Genomic DNA, 19,763 nt, shown 5'->3' with positions numbered 1-19,763 from the left:
CATTGTCTAAATCCAAAAAGATATAGGTAAAATACGCTAACAAAATACCGATTAAATCCCCAAAACTACACTTTGCAATTTAAATCCTTTTAAATTTTTTTTAAATATAAATTTCACTACTTATTTCTCTTCTCCGTCGCCTAGCCCAAGGATTCGAACTCAAGAAAGTCCTTGGATCGATTCGATCGTTTTTATACATTGCATTCTTCTTCTCATCTCCGATTTCTTCATCGCCGAATCGCCGATTTTCCGGTCACTGTTATCCGGCAATGACTCTCATGACTCCTCCTCCAGTAGATGTACGTAATCTCTTTCTCGTCTCGCGCACTTCTTACAGCGGAAATTTACTTCCAAGTGATTTTTTTAAAACTGTGACAAGGAACTTCTTTTCAGTAGAGTTTCGTAGATTTTGATTGTTATTGGATTGAATAAGTGGTGAATTTTTATTTAGCTGCGATGGCGGAGTGAAATTTTATATTAAAACGTCTTGATTTAAATGCGGCAATGGTGAAATTCTAGGGATTAGGTTAAATCAAAAGTGCGAGGTATTGTTAGATCAAATATTAAACTTTAGCTGTTTTTCTTTTTGCCAGCCAGAAGAGGACGAGATGCTCGTTCCTAATTCAGATTTTCCCGTTGAAGGTCCTCAGCCAATGGAAGGTTTTTTTTTTTTTTTAACTTTTCCTACACTGATATAGGATTTAGGTTTTATGCACTGTAAAGATTGTTTTATACTATCAGTGAATATAAACTTGTGATAGCAGGTGTTTTAAACTATCAGTGAATATAAACTTGTGATAGCAGGCTCTTTTAATGTTTATTAAGAGATTTACCTGTAATTATCTAATGAGTTTAACTAATATCTAGCGACGGTGTACATTTATTTTTGCGCTATTAGATCATATTGGAGCAGGTAGCATGCCTTATTTTCGAGATAGTGAATCCCACCTTTTATGGAGGTTACCTATAGATATCTTCATATCTTTTGGGTGACCTGATAGTGTGAATATTTCTATACACTTTTGGTTGATATTAGTTAAAATCCTACCTATTAAGTAACCTGGTTGTGTTAATATTTTTTAAACTGTCAATACATAGAACTTAAACTCACTTATATATTACAGTAGTTTTGTTGGATTGTAGTTATCTGAATCCACTTTTCTTTTGTTTTTTCCTGCTACTAGCATGTTTCTGGATGATTATTGTGGACTTTGTGGATTTTGAGATTTTCGTTTGAACTTGCACTTTTTATTGTTGGCAGTTGCGACTGCGGATACAGCTAGTACGGTGGATGGACCGCCAGTGGATGATCCGCCATCTGCTCGGTTCACATGGACAATAGAGAACTTTTCAAGGTTGAATTCAAAGAAGCTATACTCGGATGTTTTCCATGTGGGAGGATATAAATGGTAATCTTTTAAGTATCTAGATTTTTCGATGGATTGCTTTATCGTTTGAATACATAGGTGATTCGATGTACTTAATGGTACAATATGTGTGGCAGGAGGATATTGATATTTCCTAAAGGGAACAACGTGGACCATTTGTCTATGTATTTAGATGTTGCAGATTCGCCGGCATTGCCTTACGGGTGGAGTAGACATGCTCAGTTTAGCTTAGCTGTTCTCAACCGAGTCCATAACAAGTTTACAGTGAGAAAAGGTCAGAAATCTTGCTTATTGAACTAGTGATGTGAATTTCTGAAAAATTTGACTGAGTCAAGTAGGAGAAAATATTAACTGCTGGTTTAAGAAGTGATATATATTTGGGCCTTTTGAGACGTCGCTTTTTACTTGGAGAGAAGTTGTGAAATAATAGATTCTCCTGGTTTACTTGTTTCAGGTGGTATCATGTGCATAACTGTTAGCTTTTTGATGATAAAGAACTGAGTGATTAATGAATGTCCACCCAACTTGAATTAGGACTTTTATTTTTAACTAATTGTGAAATGTGCCAGCTGTTGGGTCAGAAAAGGAATGAGCAAATAACAGAGAGAATTGGGAACACTGTACTACCCTGCATTTAGTGGACATTGCCGAAAGAGAGAATCAAGATATGTTTTGAAGGAAAACCCGGGTGTATTTCAAGCTTAAATTTATACTGTTCTCTAGTTTTGATGTTGAATGGAATATGTAAATGAGGCAAAAACTTTAACAGATTTCATTAGTTCCATACTGGAATAATGAAATTCCTCTTTCAATTTTGATGTACGTATTTCATCACTTTCCTAGTGCTCCCATTCTGAATGGAATTTTCTTTACTGATTAAAAAACCGAAATATGCTTCCAACTATAATAAGTGAGGGGAAAATTGAGATTGCATGAGCTGTCTTGTTGGTATAGGCATGTGTAAATGCAAATTGTAAGATGTGCTTCATCTTATTGGAGGAAAACTTAGGAGCAGGTTCACCTTTAGCATCGTTCTGTGCTCTTCTGGTACTTCTTAGAAAGGCCTGTTTTATATTGGACCACTGGACTTCGTGGGATGATGTTGATGAAAGGAGATTCATTAGTTCTTACAATATCTGATTATTAGGCCGCCCCTTGTTAGTCATTTTAGGATGTTGACTAAGGCTTTATTAATCAGTCATCTAGTAGTGTTTCCAGATATAATTATTTTGTGTCCATAGAAGAGATTATTCATTGTGAAGAATATATGCCGTCTTTCTTATTATTTTTTTTCTACTTGGTGTTCATTCTGCAATATCCTATTGGATGCTCTGAAAAATTCTCTGTATTAGCTCAAAGAATCAGTGTTTCTTGGTATGGGTTTACAGTTAGCAAGCATTGTGCATGTAGCACCTTTTTTTTAATAACCGTTGTGTCTGGGCTAGCTTGCTCGCACCTCGGCTAATTTCACGAGGTACCTGCTATCTCCTACCAGCACAGGGACCGGGTAACTCAACCCACTTATTGACCACTAGGCCATACCCTTGGATGCATGCCCACAACACCTTCTTGGTGCAAGTACTGAAACTCATCTTACTTGGCCGAAAAAATAAAAATAAAAGGAGTGGACAAAATAAAAAAGAAGCAAGGATTTGAGTCTTGCACTAGTACAAGAAGTTCAGGCTCTTTCTTCAATGATTTACATTAGAAGTGAAGGGAAATTTTATTTGACTATTTTTTTTAAAGATAAATAATCATAGTCTATAATCATCTGTTTTTCTGTTTTCTTCCAATTTGCTGCTTGATGTGCTTACACAAGCAGATTTAGTTGATTCTCTGAGTTTTCATTCCTTTTCGGATAGCAGATTAAATATCCCCTTATTCTTTCTTTTTGATCAGTAAATATCCGCTTATTTTGAAACTATTGTTGTGATATGGATGACTGCATGAAGGATGTGGATGGTCTATGTTTCTTTTTTTGGGAAATGATCTGACTGGAATATTGTTGGCTATATTTTTACTCTATGATGTTTCCTGAAGTCGAATGCGAAACTGCTATAAATGTTATTGAGCTGAAGCTTTAAAGCTCTAATGATAAAGGATTTTGAAACAGCTTATTAGAGAAACTTAGACGATGCCAAGATTTACAAACCCTTGCAACAGAAAGATAGAATGAAATCATGATTGGGAAATAAATTGGAAGGACAATATTAATTGTATTGACATCTTCTCTTGAGAATATCCTTGATCTCCTCCTTTTCAATTTACAATAAGCTTGTGCGACTCCGTGCGTTCTCTAGTCTCTTCAGCTTTTTATTCCTTATAGATGCTATTTTTGGCGTTCTCTCCTTTTTGAGGGGTCTAATTATGTCAAATAAATATTATGATTTGGTAAGTAGACTGCTGATTTTTCGTTAATGTATGATTCTTGTGGCTGGTATTTCTGTATATATTGGCACCTTCTTGGTGCAATCTCGGAAACTTATTTCCAAAAGATGATTATTGTGGCAGATACTCAACACCAGTTTAATGCAAGAGAGAGTGACTGGGGTTTCACGTCCTTCATGCCTCTTAGTGAATTATATGATCCTATCAGAGGTTATCTTGTGGATGATACAGTAATAGTTGAAGCTGATGTTGCTGTGCGTAGGGTCATTGATTACTGGTCTCACGACTCGAAGAAGGAGACGGGTTGTGTTGGCCTTAAGAATCAGGGAGCTACTTGTTATATGAACTCTCTCCTCCAAACATTGTACTTTATTCCTTACTTTAGAAAGGTTAGCCTTGAAAGGCATGACAACTTTCTTTGATAATTAATTTTCCTGAGATGACTAATTTATACATGTTTCAGGCTGTGTATCATATGCCAACAACTGAGAATGACAATCCATCCGGGAGCATCCCTTTGGCTCTTCAGAGTTTGTTTTATAAGCTACAATACAGTGACACTAGTGTAGCAACAAAAGAATTGACAAAGTCCTTTGGATGGGATACCTATGATTCTTTCATGCAGCATGATGTACAAGAACTTAACAGGGTTCTTTGTGAAAAACTTGAAGATAAGATGAAGGTAATTTGTAATAATGGTTACAAACATGAACCCTAAGAACAAATAGGATCTTGGATGGTATGTTTATTTAGAAGTGAGATAATTGTTTACAGATTATTTTGGTTTCTTTGGCTCAGGGAACCGTTGTAGAGGGCACAATACAACAATTATTCGAGGGGCATCATATGAATTATATTGAATGTATCAATGTGGACTATAAATCAACAAGAAAAGAATCTTTTTATGGTATCTATGGAACCAGTATTTAATTTCTCATGGGGTTCTTTTTTTTTTTCTTTGTAAAATACGAGATGCCTCAGTATCAATTTAACTTGCAATCATGTCTCTTTTGACAGATTTGCAGCTTGATGTCAAAGGGTGTCGTGATGTCTATGCTTCTTTTGACAAGTATGTTGAAGTAGAACGCCTTGAGGGTGATAATAAGTACCATGCAGAAAAGTATGGTTTACAGGTCAAATCCCATCCCTGATTTTGTATGACGGTTTGCAGGCTTTTTAGATATAAAATTTGTAACTTTACTTTGAACCACAAAAGGGAAGGTTATAACTGGAACTTGAAATTAAGTGTGGAGAGGACAAAAAGATACTAATGGGTTACTCACCAGAGAACAAAAATCAAAGAGAGAAAATTTGGCAAACTCACCTGATAGGTGTTTTGTGTTTCTTACTTAGGTTTCCCCTCCTATCAAATAAAAGAGGCTTGTTGTACATGTGAGGGACCACCTTAGCTCACTTTCTCTAAGACACCTTTCGAAAATTCTTGCTGCCAACGCGGGTTCAAATCCCACAAGCAGCACTTCTTTACCTTCCTTTGTATTCATCCAAAAAAGGAAAAGAGAAAGAAAGAAAATGAGGCTGTAGTTGGTTGGGTGTTAGTGTAGTGGTATCTGTTATCTTTATTGCTATTTACCCGAATTTCCATTTTTCAGGATGCTCGAAAAGGTGTGCTTTTCATTGATTTCCCCCCTGTTCTTCAGCTTCAGTTAAAACGATTTGAATATGATTTTGTTCGGGATACTATGGTCAAGGTATTTATTCTATTCCTCTCATATGATTAAGTATAAAATTGACTCGGCACGTGATTGTATAGGCCTAACCAAGAAGGGTAAATGCTTTAGTTTGTTCAGTTGAATGTTACTGTTTTCTAAACCATATGCAAGCTTGTTTATGATAGATTTTTTTTTTTGTTATGACTCTGGTGTTCGGGCCAATGAGTGTGCATTTTGACTAATTCACCTGGTAGGTACTACTTCCACCGGTACAAATACCGGGTAACTCTGTGAAACAAGACTTAGAGTCTTAGACTAATGAGAATAAGTCACTGATTCTTTTTCTGCCTCTACTGAGATTTGAAAACTTATCTCCCATAGTTCATCCTAAGCTTTATTGACCTTTATGCCTCATCCTTGGATGCTTATAAAACATCTGAAATATGTCACAATGTCAGTAATTCTATTTTATGTGGTTTTCCCATTTCATTGCTACCTTAATCATTAGCTACCTAGAATTATCAGTCAATGACTTAAGAAGGTAAATGTATGTGATTAAATTCATTAACTCTTTATGCCAATATCTCCAAATAGGCTTAAAACAAAAAGAGATGGAAATGAATGTGAGAGTCTCCTTGCCAGTCTGAAGCTAAGTCTTATTCCTAACTTTTCAGCTTATTCTGTTAAGACAGAAACTAAAGAAAGAAAAAGATTGAAAAGACTGGAGCTCATAAAATACCCTAATTGTTAAGAATGAAATGAATAATTACTGCGGGTGCTGAAAGTAGGGGTAGGACAATATTAGAAGTCTTGTTTTTACTAGGTCGACACTTCTTTTACCATCTACCTGACATCTGGTCTTTACTTTATCTCTTTTTGATATTGAGGTTAAGGAATTAACTCATCTCTGGATCACTCTTTTAGTAGCTTTAAACGGATCTGACCTATATCTTCCTCCAGCTTGCTGATTAATGCAGTATGCTTTCCTTGTGATAATAATTGCTGAATCTCTTTCCTCAAATAAATAAATAAATTACTGAATCTATTTTTGAATTGCTTAAATAGATAAACGACAGATATGAGTTTCCTTTAGAACTCGATCTTGATAGAGAGAATGGCAAATACTTATCTCCTGATGCAGATCGAAGTGTTCGCAATCTCTATACGCTTCACAGGTATCAACTTTTTTTCTTCTCAGATGAAGCATAAATGTTTTTTTATTCTCTTAATGCTCCTTTTCTTGCCATTTGGGATGTGATCTTACATCATGGCATGTAGTTGTATTGAGAGAATTCCTTGGTCATCTCACATTTGTCATGTTAACAAATTTCTTTTTTGGTAAATTTACTTACTTTATGCTTGTGATTAGTTGAGCTGGTCAGATCTTCCTGTTTTTGCATACAAATTTGAATCATCTAATCATAACAGCCTCAATATCCGTATCAATTTTATCACTCTTTTTATTTCTTCCTTCTCTACCTACAGTTATGCATAATTCTGTGCTGTTCACCTTGGCCAATAAACGTTTACTTGACAATGTGGCTTGTTTAGACTAGATGTTCCGGAGGTTCTTTAGTTTCTGAGACATAATAAGAATGCTTCTAACAACATGATTTCCCACTCGTTAAGCTGTGCAAAATCAGCCATCTGTCGAGAAATATAATCTTTTTGTAACTCCCTTTATCAAATTGGGCTTAAATTATTTCATCTTTTGAGAACTTTTCTATTTGAAACTCTAACAACACTGCATTGGTAGCAATAGGTAAGACTCTTACTTTCGCATTCCATCAATTTGAGTTCCACTCCAAACATTTTACAGCAGAATGCTGGTAAACATGTAAATTGGGAAATAGAGGTCCTTATACAGAGAACCAAGGTTGTTTTTTTTGTCCCAAGCAAGTTTTGTGTGTTGGTTCATGAGGGGTGACCCCTACCTATTGTGCATCTTCTGTTTCCAAGTTAATTTACTTTGATTGTGTAAATTTGTTTTCTTTTCAATGCTGACTTCTGTTGTCCGCTATAGCATCCTAGTGTCAGAAATCATGCATCAGCATGATGCTAGGGATATGCTAATGTGGACATGACTTGCTTTTGCCCGAAGGATAGCCCGATTTAGAAACTTGGTGTTGGACTTATGTTGTCTACTCTACCTCCATTTTTTACCTTATTTTAATGCCCACAAACTTTATCATAGAACTTCGAAGTCACTTCTACCTTATGGTTTGACACATGCTTATTTGATCAAAGCCTTTCTGCACTTCCTAGTACTCCTTTCAAATTTTTAGCGGTGGTTAATCTTGAACGTCATCTTGCCTATATTGTGCTACACACTTAAAAGTTTAGTAGTACGATTGCTCATAGGTGAGTCCACTCCCTCCTAATAGGAGATTACACAGCTGGAGTTCTTAGTCTCCTATCCATGTAAGGAGGACTCTAATCTTAAAATGTTCTTTACCTTTTTTGCTTAATCAGGTACCATTATAATTGGATGATGCTGTCCATATTGAAACTTAGCACCCTCCTTTTTTCTCTTGCTCCCCCACTTCCTCTCTCTCTTTCCCTCGTCCTCTACTAGCTGCATTTGCGATTGGGAATGTTGTTTTCATCTATCCCTCCTCCATTATGTGTTCTAGTTTGATAAATTCTTCTTGCGTTGTGAAAAGAATGATATATGGGTTTGCTTTTGCAGTCTAGACCATGATATCTTTGGATTCTTAATCTTTGTATACCTGACATAGATTTCTGAATGACAGGATGACTAGGTGATGATCTTTTGTTCTTTTTTTGTTTTCAGTGTTCTGGTTCATAGTGGTGGGGTCCACGGGGGACACTATTATGCTTATATCAGGCCAACACTCTCTGATCAATGGTATGTAGAGTATGTTGCAGTCAGTAGACTTGTTTCATTGTCCTTCAATTCTTTGATTTTTCTGTGCCATGTATTTGTTTTAGCATTCTCTCAGTTACTCTGGGTCGTCAGAAAGAAAATTCAATCATCTTTAAGGCAACGGAAATTATCCTGCTGTTCTTTTTTCTTTTCGAAATAGAAAGATGCATGATCAATTTTGGGAAGCTGTCGCTCTTCGAGCATTGTTTATAGCTATTTCACGTCCTTGGCATAATCTTTCTAGTTTCTACTGCTCATCTTGATTAAGATTCACTTACTTGCTTATTACTTTTAGGTTTAAATTTGATGATGAGCGTGTGACAAAAGAAGATTCGAAGAGGGCTTTGGAAGAACAATATGGTGGTGAGGAAGAGGTATTTGTCCAATTTTGTTGTCCTTTAAGTTATATGCATGTCCATTATTTTTCGTGTATTGTAGTTGATGTTCATTCTCCGCTTCTTGCAACAGTTACCTCATGCAAACCCTGGGTTCAACAATTCACCGTTCAAATTTACAAAATATTCAAATGCATATATGCTTGTTTATATACGTGAAAGTGACAAAGAAAAGATTATATGCAATGTGGATGAAAAGGACATAGCAGAGCATCTCAGGGTGGGTGTACGATAGACCTCTGTCCATTTAATTCCTGATATTATGGTTGAGTTGTGTCATCTTCTATTTACATTTTGCAGGTAAGGCTGAAGAAAGAGCAAGATGAAAAGGAGCAAAAGAGAAAGGAAAAAGCAGAGGCTCACCTTTATACAATAATCAAGGTTTCCTTCAAAACCTAGTCCCTGCCCCTTAACTGCTTGCATCTTTGTAATTTGGAAACCTTACTGAAAACGCTCATGTTATATACTTAGGTTGCTCGCGATGAAGACCTTGGTGAACAAATTGGAAAGGATATTTATTTTGATCTCGTAGATCATGACAAAGTCCGTAGTTTCCGTATCCAGAAACAGATGGCATTTACACAATTCAAGGTATTATTCGTCATTGTTTTGCATTTTGTATTTGTACAGACTTACTTACAAAATATTAAATTTTGTATGGATTTTGAAAATTTACATCGTCATTGCTGATTTGGTTACTCTTATGAAGCATAATATGTACATGCTGTGTAAAATTTGGAGTTTTTAGTCAAAATTGTCCCTTATCTTTTGGGGTAAGTCTAACTTTGTCCTTTATCTATTACCCCGAGCACTTATTGTCCTTTAAGTTTGCTAAAGTTGAGCAGGTTTAGCCCATTTAACAAAAGACCGAAAGGGAGACCTAAAAACTAACAGTGATTTCACTGAGTAAAGAAACTTTCAGTACTCAAATTTTGCAGAACCGATGTAGTGAACCATAAGAATTCTTTTTTGTGTCATTTTGTTTCACAATTTCTAAACACAGGTGAGGTGAGTTTTCAAAGTTAGGTTGGGTTAATAGGTGTAGACATGTAGTTTATAGGCAGGAGCAATTCCAAAGTATATATACAGCATATCCTCATTGATAAAATTCACTGGAGATCGATTCATTGTTAATCTGGAGATGGAAAAATGTAGTTTTCTTTAGTTCCTTCCTTTGTCCCTCTTCTATTCTCTTTCAATCTCAAAACTTAGAAAAACAAAATGATAGAAGGCAAGTTAAAGTTGATGCTAAAGGCAAAGGGCATGTATAGCCGCAAAACAAGGAAAAGGTGGCTCTGACGAGGTTAAACAAATTGGGGGAAAATGGAATTGGGATTTCAAAGAACATGAACAGTCCGGTCAAAATCTCTTTTTTACCCATTGACGACAATGACCCATGCATCTTCCGTTTATATTAGGACTCTCCATTTGAATTTTTTTAGGTAGACTAAACCTGCTTAACTTTAGTAAACTTAAAGGACAATAAGTGCTTAGGGTAATAGATAAAGGACAAAGTTAGACCTACCCTTAAAGACAAGGGACAATTTTGGTTAAAAACTCTAAAATTTGCTTCAGAACTACGAACATAAGAGAAATGTCTCCTCTTAAACAACTTCGTTTTTTAATTGGGTAGTTACATAATTCAATATGGTATTTTAGCAGACAAGTTCTGATTTTAAGTCGCACATATACCCTTGAACAAAATATCTCCATGTGCTTCGCTCAAGAAAAAAATTGGGTTCTCTTCATCAAAAAGAAAAAATTGGGTCCTATAAAAACAATTAGGTCCACATGTGAGGGGGCATGTTGCATCCATAAAACAATAGATAAAAGTGTCCCATCTCAAACAATATAAGCTTTTAGATGATTTGGTAACATAATTTAACAAGAACATATAGATTCTTGGAGTCCAAGTCCCAATAATGGAGTGTCATGTGCAACTTTTATGACTTCTCAAATATGGTGTAATGGGAATTAGATTTTGATATTCAGATTTTAATGTCTAACCTTGAGTGATGAGATAATTCTGATTGCCAAATTAGGTGAATGATTCTGAGAAAATGGAATCTCATGGCTGGGATATGATGGTTCAGCTTTTTGTATGCTAAGTCAAACAGTTAGATAGCCTATTTTTGTCTATTTTGGTCAATCCTTGTATCTCTTATATTTGTTGTTATCTAATGTAAGCCTTTCTTCAGGAGGAAGTTGCTAAGGAATTGGGTATACCGGTGCAATTTCAGCGTTATTGGCTATGGGCAAAACGACAAAACCACACTTATCGGCCTAATCGGCCATTGACACCTCAAGAGGAAGCTCAATCTGTAAGTTGTCTGACTGTCTACCTTTCTGTTGTGTTCTGTGGAGCTGAATTGGGAGTGCACCACGGTTGTATCCAGGTTCTAGAAAGTGTCCTCCTTTTCTAAGTAGTGAGCAACTGCCAAATATAAACCACACAAGTGTTCCAATCACTTCTACTATTCTGCTTGCACCGACATACTGATCCAAAGATTCCAGGACAAATTTCATATTTACTATCTGTCAGTACAATTTGATTGACATTTAGTCGAAATAAAGCTTTGGTCAAAATAGATTTTTGTTGTTAAAAACAGACGAAGAGAGAAAATAATGAATCAATACTTTCAATACATCTGCTGATCATTCGAGGGAATGTCCAGTATTAGACAAGCAAAGAATGTCATGCTAAGATCAAGCATGAAGTATTTGATTTGTTAGTGCAGTGATTTGTTATCTGTTGCTGTTGCATTATAGGTGTAAATGGAACGTCTAGGAAAGCAACAATTAGGGATTACTGTTTTAGGGGCATGCTATAACCATTTATACCGAATAATGCAAATCATTTTTGTTTTTGCTTCTTTTGTTTCTCTGTGAAATGCATTTTTCGTTATGTGGGAGACCTTTTTATCTTCCTTCTGCATATTGATGAGTTTTGTATTCATAATTTTGTACTCGTATCTTGTACTGCCTTAATTTGTAACACAAAAAGGTAATATGCTTCCTCGAGTCAGTCAGTAACAGATGTATTTTCATGGCTGATCTTAAATCTGTATCTTCAAATAGATTACGATCTCATCCAAAAATAGAGCATCTAGACAGAGTTTATTGCTGAGTAACTGGATACACTTTGCTGTTTATTTTTGTTCACAGCTGATTTTTTCCCTCTTCCCCAGCCCTCCCCTTCTCAAGAAAAAGGGACGAAAAACATGATTTTCTGGATATTTAGCATTTGGAACTTCTTAAAAGTGCTTCCCTTTTAGAGTATGTTTGATTTGCGTGATGATGAGACATTAGGATGAGTCGTATCTCATCCTGTCTTTGGATGTGAGATGGGAAGCAACAAATTGAGTTATCCTCTTTTTTTTTTTTTTTTTTGGATAAATAAGATGACCCGTCCTATTTGGATGTGGAAAAATTACCATAGTTTGTGGTAGTGTATCCCACATCAGTTGATGGTATGGGCCGTTGTCTTCTATATGGTATTAGGCCATCCTTACTTTATGAGCTAGCTTTTGAAGTTGAGTTAGATCTAAGGTCCATTTTCTTTACATGGTATCAGACCCATTGGTTTACCCAATATTGGGTTCCATTTTATGTTGTCCGCGCTCTAAATATCCAACCTTGGGTGTGCAGAGCACGGGGTTGTCAGAGTGCCTACGTTGGTTGAGGATATGGACTGTTGTCTTCTTATACAGTCTTGGACAATTTCGTCTTATGAGCTAACATTTGTTGTTAAGTTAGGCTCAAGGTCTATTTCTTTGCGTGATGACCGGGGATGAGGAGGCATCAAGATGAGTCATCATCTCATCCCGTCTTTGGATGTGGGATGGGGACATTGGGGAGGCATTAAGATGATTGATCCTCTTTTTTTGTTGATAAATAAGGTGACTAATCCTCTTGGGATGTGGAAAATTGCCAGGATTAGCATCCTAATACTCCTTTTTTTGATGAAGTAAGATAATTTCATTAAATGACATCAAGAAGATGCATAGCAAAAATATACAGCAAAAGTGTGTCTGCTCATATACAAAAACTTACTGAATAACTAAGGAGCATACACAATCCAAAAAAGATTTAAAGCAAGTTACAGGGGCCTGGTTGAACCAAGTAAATAGATTGATTAGACAAGTTGCTTTAAGAGAGTGATTAGGAGTTGAAATCCCATCAAAACATCTGCAATTTCTCTCTAGCATCCTAATACTCCTTTTTAACCCAATATAAGAGATTTAATCTTGGGGAGAGGAGGAATTAGTCAACCCAGGATGATATGTTAATTCGTGCATGACTCATCCCACCTTATCCAGTCCACAAATCACATATGCACTGATTGTCTAACAATTACTCCAGTTATTTTAGTCACTTATGTTCAGCATTGTATTACTAGATTGTTTCTTGATTAACTTGGTGCTAATGATCTTTCTCAATGTGTTTCAGGTTGGACAACTGAGAGAGGTCTCTAATAAAGCAAATAACGCTGAGCTAAAACTTTATTTGGAAGTTGAATTTGGCCTGGTAATGGATTATTGCTACTCATCTTCCTGTTTCGCGTTCGGAAATTTTGTTTGGGGAAGGTGCTGTACTTTTGTGTATGTCAAGTTTTATCTTTTGCAATTTTTTGGTTTGTGTATTCTTCAGGATTTGCGACCTTGTCCTCCACCTGAGAAGACCAAAGAAGATATTCTTCTATTTTTCAAACTGTATGACCCTCTGAAAGAGGAGATGAGGTATTTCTTCCTGTCTCTCTATAGTTTGAAATCCTTGTCTTAAAAGAGCAGTTATTTCCATGTTTGTCTAATTTGTGATCTCTAAATATCATTTCTAAATGGAAAGTGCATCATCTTCTTCTCACTCTTAGAGCCTGCAGACATGGTAGAGATGTGAAGCGTGACAATTTAGGTAACATGAGATTACTGTGGGAAAAAGATTACTTCAGTTTCAATACAGTCTGTAGTTTATTGTACTTGATGTAGACATTAAACAAAGTCTGTTAAGAGGTCTTATAGTCATGAGAAATATTAGTTAATTGTTGAACCTCAATCTGTTAATTCAATGTCGTAGGAACATTAAACTACAGGGACAATTCTAACTTTTAATGTATTTGAGATCTTGAAACTTGTGTTGTCAGTGTCCACATATTTTGGTGTCTGTTTATAAGTGGCCACACAATGGATGGGGATTTGTCAATTCCTTGGTTTTCCTTGTTATCAGGTATGTTGGGCGGCTCTTTGTAAAAGGTAGTGGCAAGCCATTGGAGATATTGACCAAGCTAAATGAGCTGGCTGGCTTTTCGCCTGACGAAGAGATTGAACTCTTTGAGGTAATTTTTTTTCTTCTTATATTGCTCCCAGTTTGTTAAATCTCAATAGTAATATAGATGACTTTTCAGGTTATGCTTAATATCATGTTTTATTGACAGGAAATAAAATTTGATCCCAACGTGATGTGTGAACCCATTGACTGGAAGCTAACATTTCGCGGCAGTCAGGTATGTGCTATCACTTGCCATAGGTATACTGTTATGCCTTCGCCGGCATGGCCAATTGCTTTCAATTATTCTGGTTATCGTTTCTTCTACTGGAATGGTTTTATGATACTCCTCTGCTTTTGCAGCTTGAAGATGGGGACATTATTTGCATTCAGAAACCCCTTCGAAGTCAAACTAGTGAACAATATCGATTTCCTGACGTTCCTTCATTTTTAGAGTACGTGCACAATCGCCAGGTATGTGTTGCACCTTGATATGTCATATGCCTCTTGGAGCTAGATCGGTAGTTACCTCTCTGAAATAAAAAAATTCCCTTTGATGAAGGCAGTCCCTTTGGTAGTACTCCTACCTTTACTCCATTGTACTCACTTTAATTCAATTTTAGGTGACACTGTTTCATTGGTGTTAAGTTTCAAAAGAACTCTGAATATTTTTTGTGGCTTGATAGCTAAGATAGTTTTCCTTGATTGTCTTGTAAATCTCAAAATGTTGATCTTTGTCGTGGTTATGAGTTTTCCATGTGATGTCTCCAGGTTGTTCGCTTCCGCTCATTGGAGAAACCCAAGGAGGATGATTTCAGTCTTGAGTTGTATGTATCTGTTTCAGTAAGTTCAGTGAGAAGCTTTTTCCTGTATGTTTTGACTCATTGATGATAAACAAACTCCAGGTCGAAGCAGAACAACTATGATGAAGTAGTTGAAAGATTGGCTCGCCATCTTGGCTTGGATGATCCATCAAAAATAAGGCTTACGTCACATAACTGCTACTCACAGCAGCCAAAACCTCAGCCAATAAAGTATCAAGGAGTGGACCGTCTTACAGAAATGCTTGTTCACTATAATCAGGTAATTGTAGGAACAGTGTCTACTCTGGTTAGGGCTGCTTGGCACTTTTCTGTGTAACTAAAATTTTATGTGTCTTAGTTATTTACAACTGATTACGTTTTCTTACCATCCCTCCTCTTTGGATAGACTTCAGACATTTTGTATTATGAAGTCCTCGATATTCCGTTACCAGAGCTGCAGTGCTTAAAAACTCTCAAAGTCGCCTTCTATAATTCTGCAAAAGATGAAGTAGGTGCAACACATACTTTATACTTTTTATACAGAGTCTCTTTTGATAAGGGTTTATACAGTCTCCTACGCTCTAATATATAATCTTGGGCTGTTCATTTCAGGTGACAATCCATACTATTAGATTGCCGAAACAAAGTACTGTAGATGATGTCCTTAATCATCTCAAGACAAAGGTACTTTTGAATTAAATTGCTATAAAATGTGATGCCTTGATTAAAAAAATGTGATGCCTTCTTTAAATAGTTTTTACCACAACTTTTAAACCTGAAAGTAGAAACTAGGAAGAAATGTAGGGAAAACCTTTTGTGTCTTGCCCCCGACATACAATGCCACTGTTCATTTAGAGAGAACTACCTCATGTGCATACTGAATGTAATGTCATGTAATTAACTTATTTTATTGGATGGTTCTCTGATCAGTACACTTCTAGAAATTCATTTCTTTAAGATCTATTTCTGTAAGGTCAAGTTTACTGATCTTGTCTCGTGTTATGGAATAGGTTGAGTTGTCACATCCAGATGCTGAACTGAGATTGCTGGAAGTTTTCTACCACAAAATATATAAGGTACCATTTATGTTGCATAACTTCCTTCTGCTGTAGTTTTGTATCTTCTGAAAGTGCTTCAATGCTCAGATAAACCCTTTTTTGTTTTCTAAATGATCTTCCAATCTTATAAGGTTCTGTGCATGTGTACGCGCCTATACATACAGACCTATATTACAGTTCAACACACATAATACACATAAAAACACACGTACAACAAACACAAACAGTTCAATGCATTTTGAATAGATAAAAATTCATGAAAGAACATGCAGTATCGTGCTTCTCAGTTTTGCTTCTTGGTAGCATTTCCGACATATCCCCCATATTTATTTTGCAGATTTTTCCACCAACTGAGAGAATTGAGAACATAAATGATCAATACTGGACCTTGCGTGCAGAGGAGGTACGCCGAATATTCTGTTGTTGGTTTCCTTTATTTTATGCAGAAGAGCAGTTCTGATTTTGCTGGGATATGCAGTTAGGGGTGACTGTGCATCTATTTGAATGTTTCAGTGAAATCTTTATGATTGTCTCGTTTCTTGCCAACTAGATCATCCAGTATACTTTAATAAAATAATTATATGGGCTCTCGCTCTCTTTGCTTTAAATCTGTTCAAACCATTCTTAGATGTCGTTGATTTGCTGTAGGTGTGTTTCGCTTGCTATAATTGCTATACCCAATGCAAAAGGTGGCTAGTGTGAGATACACATTTTCATTCTGATAATCGGAAACTTATCTTTTGCTATTTTGGGTATGGAAGAGTTTATCTAATTTTGGTTTGGGAATTTAGTTATAGGTTTTATTATTCCGTAAACCCAATGTAGATATCAAATTCAAAGTCCTGGGTGGAAATTTGCAGTTCAGTTGCCTCAAAAAATGCACAAAGAATGGTTTTTGCTGTCAAAGATATCTGCAGAATCATGTGCCAGTTGATTTTCTAATGTGTCATTACCAGAAACTTATGTGAACATCATGAAGAAAAATTTGCAATTAAGTGCGACAATGTGCTAATGAAGTAGCTTATATTCAACTGCACAAAAGTCTTTCTGGAGAGCTAGTCCCCTGTTAATCATTAATAGGCAGCTGTACTTTGGGGAGATTAATGTAATGATTGAGGGAAACAGGGGTGATTAGGGGGTTGTAGTCAGAACTCTTTGTGGCTGGAGAAGCCAAGAGTCCTGCGGATGGACTTAACTTTGAATTTTACTGACACGAATGATGAGGTTTTTGTTGTTAGTTGTTGCTTTCATATTTTGCAAATAAAGTGTGTGTACTGGTGGATGACTGCACTTCTTTCCCTTAATGTTGTGGTGCTGCTGTATGGGCAGGGTTGAGTATCTGCGGTCCAGCTGGTCCATTAGGCTTTGATTAGATCACTGGTGTTGTCCTGTTTATTTAAGTTTATAGCCTTCAGTTAGAGTTGCAATCTATAATAGTTGAAGGACGTCTTAGATGGTTATCTAATTGATGACAAACTTTTCTTATCACAGATCCCCGAAGAGGAGAAAAACCTGGGTCCTCATGATCGCTTGATTCATGTTTACCATTTTATGAAGGACACGACTCAAAATCAAGCAGTAAGTACATGTGTAGAAATTGAAAAGTGCTTATATAGCTATAGTTACAATCAGTGTATACGGCTGGAAGTTCTTTTCTCAATTAACTATTTCTAATTTCATTCCCTTTGCAGCACGTACAAAACTTTGGGGAGCCCTTTTTCCTGGTTATTCATGAGGGTGAGACACTGACTGAAGTTAAAGCGCGCATCCAGAAAAAATTGCAGGTTCCAGATGAGGAGTTTTCGAAGGTACTCAATCTTTCTTGCTTTGCATTCTTGTTTCTATACTGAGTAATCTTGGAAAATTCTCTGCTCACTTTTAGTAAAGAAGATACGTGTTTTATTTATTATACTTATTTACACGTTCTACTTTCACCATGCAGTGGAAGTTTGCGTTTTTGTCCATGGGCCGTCCTGACTACCTCCAGGATTCAGATGTTGTGTCCAATCGCTTTCAGGTATTTGCCCCTTTTCTTTCCATATCTCTCTCCCTCCCTACCTGCTCTCTCTCTCTCTCTCTCTCTCTCTCTCTCTCTCTCTCATGTGTATAATGTTGGGTTATTTTGGTCTCCTAACTGGGTTCCAGAGGAGAGATGTTTATGGTGCTTGGGAGCAGTATCTTGGATTAGAGCATGCTGACAATGCTCCTAAAAGGTCATATGCTAGCAACCAGGTATGCTACTTTTCCTGTTATGCTGGGGGCGTGGGCATAGAAGACCAACCATCCAAGTCTTCTAATCATTGAAATGCAAAAATGTAACAGCTAAATTTTTTTGAGGTCTTTTGGTGAGATGTCTTTTAACGCTGGTTGAGCAACAACTACCCCATCCATCAACTTAAGGAAACACTTTAGATTTCAACATGCCATTGGACAAGAGAATACTTTTGTATACGTGAATATATGCTAAGCAGCTAAGATTATAAAAGTACTTCACGATTCTTGGTTGCTTGAAATTGGTTTCTCTTAATCTTTTACCTGTGGGCTCAAAAGTATTCTTGTATCGAAATATATCACATAAGATTAACCTGTTCAGAGATCATTAACATATTGTTTGACTTACCTTTTACAAAGAGAAATAATTCTGAAGGTGTCCTTATTTAGTAAGCCAACAGACAGCTAATTTGATCATGTTTACTAGTAATTCATAAGTGATATTACCAGCTTTTAATTGTTGGTGCATAACTGGCTCATATTGGTACTGCAGAACCGACATACTTTTGAGAAGCCTGTTCGGATCTACAACTAATCTTCTAAATGGCTGACCAATTTCTTCGGCGGGGCATGTAAAATCTCGCAAAGAAGCAGCATTAGGTTCAGCAGAAGATATCAGCGTGGCAGTTGATGCAGGGATGGCAGTTGATGCAGGGATGTCTCCGTGGTGGTAATTTAACTTTTGCCCTCCGAACGTGGTTAAGCATATGAGCTTACATTCTATTTGGGCAAGCAACACAATATTCGATTCAAGTAGGTTTAGGTGGCAGAAATCGTTGATTCTACTGTAATTTTAGGCGATACACATGATTTTTGGGTGGGCCCATGTGTAGAGGGTATAGATGTTCGTTTTGACATTGCCCTGCTTTCTCGTTTCTATTCCTCCCTTTTGACTTTCTCAGTTCTCCCATAATTAGATGTCTATGGAAAAAATAACGATCTAGAGGAACACAAGGCTGAGATATTCTATAGTGACATTGTTGTAGAACAATTGAAAGGGATTTATAGAAATTCGATAGTGTCTTTATTTGCAAAATGTCTCACTTATAGGTAGTTAGAGATTAGATTTGTATGATTAATTTAGGTTAATACAAATCTATTGTGGTTGTCATTTATCAGAACAATTGTACTTCTACTTTTTCTGTTTAATTTTAAATGAAATAGAAGTAGCAGAATGCTTATATTCTCTCCCCGTATTCATTTTGCTTCCTCTGTATTTACATCTGCTATAATACGACCAACCCCTTAAAAAAATTCTCCAGATTTCGAAAATGTACTCTTGGTTGAATTCTTTAATTCCTCGCAGTCAATCGTTATATTAAGATGCTTAAAATGCTATATCACTTATTTTGATATAATGTGCAAAATTCAAACTGTAGTATTATTACATGCTTGTACAAATTATAATCGTAATAGCGCCCAAATATTTTCACTTTTTCTGATTAAGTTAAATTTTTTTAAGTTGACGGGGCATAAAGAAGGTCGAGCTTCGAGGATTTTGATTTGTTTTTATTTTTTATCTTTGCCACTAGACATTCCCCAGCATATCAATCGTCATATGCAAAATGAAAAAAGAAAAAGAAAAAGAAAAAAAAGACCGAAAGAAACACCGCTTAATATTTAGCATTTGTGTATCTTCTT

General features: G+C 36.2%; 1 protein-coding gene across 1 annotated transcript; it reads left to right on the top strand.

Moving 5' to 3' along the window:
* The first annotated feature begins 128 nt into the window (after nt 1–128).
* Nucleotides 129–19,308, top strand: LOC107804674 (ubiquitin C-terminal hydrolase 12). The gene is made up of 32 exons (XM_016628595.2): nt 129–299; nt 594–660; nt 1,262–1,409; nt 1,505–1,662; nt 3,900–4,165; nt 4,240–4,458; nt 4,575–4,683; nt 4,794–4,909; nt 5,387–5,485; nt 6,512–6,621; nt 8,241–8,315; nt 8,629–8,707; nt 8,802–8,948; nt 9,029–9,109; nt 9,200–9,319; nt 10,927–11,049; nt 13,178–13,255; nt 13,379–13,467; nt 13,952–14,060; nt 14,160–14,228; nt 14,354–14,464; nt 14,762–14,817; nt 14,896–15,073; nt 15,200–15,301; nt 15,406–15,477; nt 15,804–15,869; nt 16,189–16,254; nt 17,343–17,429; nt 17,543–17,659; nt 17,794–17,868; nt 17,997–18,083; nt 18,616–19,308. The coding sequence occupies exons 1-32, from the start codon at nt 270–272 to the stop codon at nt 18,655–18,657; spliced, it is 3,351 nt and encodes a 1,116-aa protein (XP_016484081.2). The 5' UTR covers nt 129–269; the 3' UTR covers nt 18,658–19,308.
* Nucleotides 19,309–19,763: the final 455 nt, after the last annotated feature.

The sequence above is a fragment of the Nicotiana tabacum genome, chromosome 13, assembly GCF_000715075.1.
Source record: "Nicotiana tabacum cultivar K326 chromosome 13, ASM71507v2, whole genome shotgun sequence".
Taxonomy (NCBI): Eukaryota; Viridiplantae; Streptophyta; class Magnoliopsida; order Solanales; family Solanaceae; genus Nicotiana; species Nicotiana tabacum.
This window is presented reverse-complemented; position numbering and strand designations above follow the sequence as displayed.

Bases quoted from the DNA above. Each gene is read 5' to 3' on its own strand.
- LOC107804674 (XM_016628595.2), top strand. From the start codon at position 270: ATGACTCTCATGACTCCTCCTCCAGTAGAT. The intron at 4,459-4,574 runs GTAATTTGTAAT...TCTTTGGCTCAG, and splicing joins AACTTGAAGATAAGATGAAG to GGAACCGTTGTAGAGGGCAC. The intron at 17,660-17,793 runs GTACTCAATCTT...TTCACCATGCAG, and splicing joins CAGATGAGGAGTTTTCGAAG to TGGAAGTTTGCGTTTTTGTC.